This window comes from Gossypium hirsutum, chromosome D03, assembly GCF_007990345.1.
Source record: "Gossypium hirsutum isolate 1008001.06 chromosome D03, Gossypium_hirsutum_v2.1, whole genome shotgun sequence".
Lineage (NCBI taxonomy): Eukaryota > Viridiplantae > Streptophyta > Magnoliopsida > Malvales > Malvaceae > Gossypium > Gossypium hirsutum.
The window spans coordinates 52,788,312-52,794,721 of record NC_053439.1 but is presented as its reverse complement, the minus strand read 5'-3'; the positions used below and the strand labels follow the sequence as shown (position 1 = coordinate 52,794,721).

The 6,410-nt window shown below is 30.5% G+C and overlaps 1 protein-coding gene across 2 annotated transcripts; it reads right to left on the bottom strand.

The window, feature by feature from the left end:
* Positions 1-809: 809 nt before the first annotated feature.
* On the bottom strand, positions 810-4,588 carry LOC107918729 (NAC domain-containing protein 7-like). 2 transcript variants are annotated; one of them, XM_016848315.2, is made up of 4 exons: positions 4,117-4,588; positions 2,954-3,132; positions 2,590-2,861; positions 810-1,817 (listed from the first exon to the last, which is right to left on the bottom strand). In XM_016848315.2, the coding sequence occupies exons 2-4, from the start codon at positions 3,111-3,113 to the stop codon at positions 1,149-1,151; spliced, it is 1,101 nt and encodes a 366-aa protein (XP_016703804.2). In that variant the 5' UTR covers positions 3,114-3,132; positions 4,117-4,588; the 3' UTR covers positions 810-1,148.
* Positions 4,589-6,410: the final 1,822 nt, after the last annotated feature.

Sequence of the window (6,410 nt, the reverse complement as noted above, 5' to 3'; positions counted from 1 at the left end):
TAAAGAGTTCTAAGTGGTACTTACAGATCACCATTCAAATGAGATTATCAGTGAGATTTGAAGCTTTAGTGCTTGCAAGCATGCTAATGAGTAGTCAATCAATTAAACCAACCCATGTTGACATACCATTAACTAACTATTTGGGGAGTCCAAGGCCATTTTCTTTGCTTTGTGTTTGGATTTGAAGACCACTTTAGTTCATCATCAAGTACATGCATTACCATTAGGAGAATTTTCCATAGCTAGCATATTCCATTTTCTTGTTTTCAATTTTGGTAACTCAGTGCTAGTGGCTTTTAGTTTCCCTTATTAAGTTCAATGTGAAGGGAATGAAGTTAAAAACAAGGGTTCATTTTAGCTTGAGATTCGAAAGTACAATTTGGGTTCATTTTAGCTTGAGATTCGAAAGTACAATTTTTATTCACATGCATTGATAACATTTAAACCATAATTTGGTCTTTAACATTTGAACTTTAAAGCATAATTAGTATCTAGTATAATATCAGATGCTGAAACCAAATTATGGTTTAAATGTTATCAATGCATGTGAATAAAAATTGTACTTTCGAATCTCAAGCTAAAATGAACCCAAATTGTACTTTAACATTTGGGTTCGTTGATAAATTCGTTGCTTGATAAATTCGTTGCTTCTCAGCTTAGCCATCAACTTTTATGATCACTGTTTCAAACATCAAAATCTTCATCAAAAAACACAAGTTCAAAGTATGAACATTTAATCAAATGGATTGAACTTATACTAACTTGCATGCATCAGTATGAAAACATAAATGGTCTAAAAATAAGTAAAGAATACAACAAAGAAACCCTTGATATGCAATATTAAGCTGCAAATACATTTTCAATATTAGGCCGAATCAGTTCCCAAAGAGCCAGTCAGCCATAGTTTTCACCTAAAAGTATACTAATATTTATTTGTACTTTGCACAATGTTCAATTTAATAAGAACTGTGCTTAATATTAATATATCAATACAAATTAAGGACCCCAACAGTCCTTTAACTAATGCAAATACCATTTTATAGGTTTATTATGTACAGAAAAACCCTGGATTTGAGGCTTGTTTCTTCTTATAAATGTGGCTTCCTATAATTAGTATATGTATGCACTAATTTTGCTAGAATATGCTTTCACTTCCACAAATCAATTTGACAACTTGAAGTGGATGTAGAAGCATATTCTTGATGATGATGACCAATATCTGCCCTTTTTGATTCATTGGTCGGCAAATTTATTTGTTCAGCCACGTGATAGCTGGTAGCTGCTGCTGCTGCTGCATTGGTAGTATAGTTGTTTTCCTTGGAACCTTCTTCATGGCTAAGCTGAGAAGCAACGAATTTATCAAGCACTCGCCAATCGGTCACTTGATCCACAGCTTGTTGTTGTTGATCGATGGTGTTATTGTTGTAAAGTGAGTTCAAGTTGTGCAAGTGTTCTTCATGTGTGAGCGTTGAGGACTGCAATGTGCTGGTCCCATTGTAAGGGATGACAGAGTTGCAGCTGATGCTTGGTGCGGTTGATTGTGGGACTTTGGGGCTTTCAAGTTGAGGGAGTTGAAGGAAAGGGTCGTGTGGAAAATTGTATTGTAACTCGAGCTCTTGCTTGCAAGGGAAATGGTGATGATGATGGTATGTTGTTGCTGCGGCAGCAACGTAAGGTTGAGTTATTCGCCTTGGGGATTCAAGTTCTTGTATGAAGGAGACTTGGTCATCGTACCAACATGAAGATTCATATTCACCCATTTTTCTTACTGTTGTCATTCGTTTCTTGAACACCCTACATACCACCCATCCTTCTTCCTGCATTACATCATATCAAAATCAGTCATAACACTCAAAATTTCAATGAGATTGCATGTATTTCCATATATACATATACATGATATTAGATCCCCTCAAAGGTTAGATTATCTATCCAAGCATGAAAGATTTTCAATATTCGGAGTGTTACACAAAGCTTAACAAGAAAATTGGACTGGGTTTGGGTTCCACTCTCAACCAATGTCTCATCCAAGTTTGTTTTACGGTTTATAGAATATAATCCATCCAAGTTCGTTTTACGATTTATAGAATGTAATCCTTTTGAGGTTCGTGATTGTTTTTTTCAATAATGTCGTCTCTAAGATTTGAACTCGATTTCTCTTCTTAAGAGTGCAATACGCCTAACTCTTGTTGGTCCAATATTCAAGACTTGGAACTTAGCTTAGCCTAACCTTATTTATTTATTTTGTAATATATTATTTTTCTTTTTCTTATATATTATGTAATTTATATTATATAAAACTAAATATATAATGTTATAATATGAACATTAAACAATAATAAAGTTATTTATGTTTAAACTTTTATTAAAAAATAAATAAAAAACTAGTAAATATTAAATAAAAATAACTTATATATTTTTAAAAGTTAATATGTCTAAATGAGATTGAATTAGCCAATTATATAAAAAAAATTAGACAAAATTTGAAACTCATGTTTTAGGTCAGACAAAATTCAAACAATTATATACACAGACGAAATTTAAAACTCCCATTTCCAAGTTAGACCGAATTCGAACATATATACTTACCTGAGGAGTACCATTTTCATTAGTTTCAAGTCGATACTCATGCATGATCCAATCTGATTTTTGTCCATTAGGAGCTCTTCCTTTATAGAACACTAGGGTTTTCCTCATCCCAATAAGACTAAGCCTCGAGTATATAGGTTTGTCCCTTCCCGTTGCTTTCCAAAACCCAGCTTTTGTTGCCCTATTAGTTCGAGTCCCTGTGGGATACTTCTTGTCTTTGTGGCTAAAAAAGTACCATTCATTTTGCTCCTCACTTCCTATTCTGCACAATTCTATACATAACCCCAAAACCAAGACAAAAACAATCAATCTCAATGTTCTTTCAAATGTATTTAAGAAGCTAAAAAAAATGGAATGTTGCTACCTTGAAGATCCCATGGTTCAATTTTATAAAGATCAACATCTTTGATCACATCTAGGTCTATCTTTTTCGAAGCAATCTTTTTTCTCAAGTAATAATTAACGAGCTCTTCGTCTGTAGGATGGAACCGAAAGCCTGGGGGAACGTGTGAAAAAGTATTCATATTCTCGACCGATTTAGACCTACATTAAAACGTCACGTTACATGAACAATGTATCAAATATGAACCTTAATTAAAATACATACATGAAATGAAGCGTAATTAAATTCCCTAATTATAGGAGTTTTGTCACAAAAAATAAAAAGAGAAACAATCAACAAAAAGAGATTTTCATTAATTATGTTTAACAATGATTAAGTTTGATGTACTTGTAAAACAAGTTTTCTCATATTGAAAAGAAAAGAAAAAGCTAATATCATTTGTGATTTTAGCTTCATATCTCTAAAAGTTGGCTACAAAATCCTCATGCTTTGCTCCCTATGCTACACCAAAAAAGAAGAAGAAGAAAAAATCATATCCCTCTATACATACACATAGAGTAAAACAAACATTTCATCTTAATCAATATATGTAATACATTACGAACTGGGGCTTGTGAAATATTAAAAAAAAAAAGATGGGATAAATATAAACACTGCATCACACATAGTTATATACTAAAGTATTCCAATGTGAATGACATTTGTTAATATGTTACTATGCTATATGTATTACAACATACATATGATATATGAAGATTATATGTAATCTTTAGAATTGATTTTTCTTAGAAGGAAAAAGAAAGAACAATTATGCATGAAACAATATATATATATAATGAGATCTAAATTCAGGCATCTAAAAACCTAGGGAAAGTATATGATGAAGAAGAAAAAAAAGACCTTAGCTCCTTACATAAAATATCACAAAAGACCATAGGTAGGATCCATGGAACAAACATATATTGGGAATCACAACATATATATCAGATCAAACTGAAGCCAGCTTTAGCTAAAAAGCAATCCTTCGAAAACTGATCAAACAGTACTGAAACACATCATACATATACATACATATATATACAGTTTTTTCATAATTCATTGCTTTGAGTATACCAAAAGCATCCTCCACTTCCAAAAAGAAAATCATCCAGAAAAAAGTAAAAGAAAAATGAAGAGAAGCTCACACGATAGAACACAGCTTGATAACTCTTTGATAATCCTCAGAGAGATCTGATTGAAAACCAACGTTGTGTTTGTGTGTGTTAAAGCTAAGAAACTTTTTATTTGTTACTTTTAAAGACAAAGATACTCGAACCAGACAAAAAAAGAAAAACACAGGGAGGAAGAAAGAAAATGGAACAAGAAAGGTGGGTGTAATGGAAAGTTATATATATAAACACTCTCTTGGGAATTGAACTTCAAAACTTAAAAGACTTTTCCTTTCTTCCACGACCACCCCTTTGTCCACTAGTTGTTTAAAGGGGAAAAGAAGGTCAAATAAACCGATCCCAATGGAAGGTGGTGAGGAATGGGAAAAGAGAAAGAAGATAGGGTTAAATAAGAGAAAAGGAAAATGGAAACTCATTAACCTATTACATACATATATCCATATACACATGCCCTAATAATCTACCCCTCTCAAACATTCTTTTTCTCTCTCTCTTTGTGTATACCCCTTTTTTTCTTAAAAAAAAAAGTGAGAAAATGGAGCTTGATTGCTGGAAAAGCTTTGAGGGGGTGAAAGATAAAGGAGGCTGCTTATTTCAATTACAAAAGAAAGAGAGAGAGAGAGGTGTCAACTTCCATTGCCACCCACCAGCTACTGATAAAGACTAAATGAGTGTATAATTTGGTCTTTAAATTTCATTTTTTATTAACAAGAGAGAAAAAAAATTAATTAAGAAGAATGATATATGATCATATAATCCAATGGTGAAGATTAAACGGGCAGCTCAAAAGGGTTGCTTTCATTTTTTTTATATTTTTCTCTAAATATATGATGAAAGGGTATTAACGTTTATTAGATTAAGTGGTAAATAGTTGAACATTTTTAAGGAAGATAATAGTTTAAGTTTTATAAATTAAAGTAAAAAAATTTGTTTTTTTTAAATTCAATTTAACTCTAAATTTATTATATATACTAAATTGTAATGCATCTATGATTTGAGTGAAAAAATTTATGTAATAGATATATAAAATGTTAATAAAAAATAATAGTACTTTAGCTAAAATGGTAAAAGATGAAGTGAAAATTATAATGTTGTGTTTTTATAAATTTTATATAAAAATATAAAAAATTATATAAATATTTAATTCTTAATTTATTAAAAACTGAAATGATAACTCGATTATTGAGTGACACCAATTTAATAAGAATCTTAAATCGATTGGCATGAATACTATTACTAATATAAGAAATTATGGATTAGAGTATGTTGAAACGTATTATCCTTTTATTTATCCATCAGAGAAGGACTAGTAATAGACATTGTAATTATGGGGTGGAGGAGATTTTCTTCTTAAAAAAAATTCACTTTACTAAGTGAGAAATTCAATTCTTTTTTTTATTTTGGTAATCTTATCTTTGTTGTTCACCGCGTGGTGAGCACCATCAGATTCCTAATAATAACCGGAATATATTACCCTTACCCTTATTCAATATGATCTCACATGCTCTTCGTTAATGGCTGCCTCCAAGTATATATATAATATAAAATCAATTAAAATAAAACTTCCGATTACAATTATAAATGCATGATATAATCTGAATAATTATACTCAATATTATAACATATAATCATATTTATAATCAAAATATATCTAAACCGAAATCAAAACAAATTCATACATAGCATCTAAACTATATAATTTAATGACTTGAACTCTAACTCGAACTCAAAATTTTAATTTTATTTTAATAATGGGACCATTTTACTAAATTCTTTACAAAGTCCCTAATGGGGAAATTAATTAGTGTGGTCAAGGTGACATAAAATGTATACAAAGATGTTATTTTCTTTCACATGCAATATTATAAATTAAAAAAAAATTATTCCAGAACAAACAAAAGCTTAAACCCAAAACAAATGAAAAATAATAATAATAATAATAAGTGCAAATATTTTAATGATATGAAAATAATACATCTGAGAAAAGCCTTTTTAAGGTTAGGGTAATATAAAATATAGATTGTAAAAAGTGGTGACCAGCAAATTTGCACGCGATGTGAGCCTTCCCCCCGATTGGTTTGGTCAGCAATATTTAATTCTATCTACTTAACTTAATTAATGATATATAAAATTATTTATGATGTGTCATTTTTTGATTCGTCCATTGACCATTTTATTTTATCTTTAATTAAATTTACCAAGCTTTCACGAGCTGACCCCACGAACCGACTCAATACATGTCAGATAGTGACACTTCTCCAAATTAAAGACCTCTTAAAATAATATCTTTTTTTTATTCATATAAAATA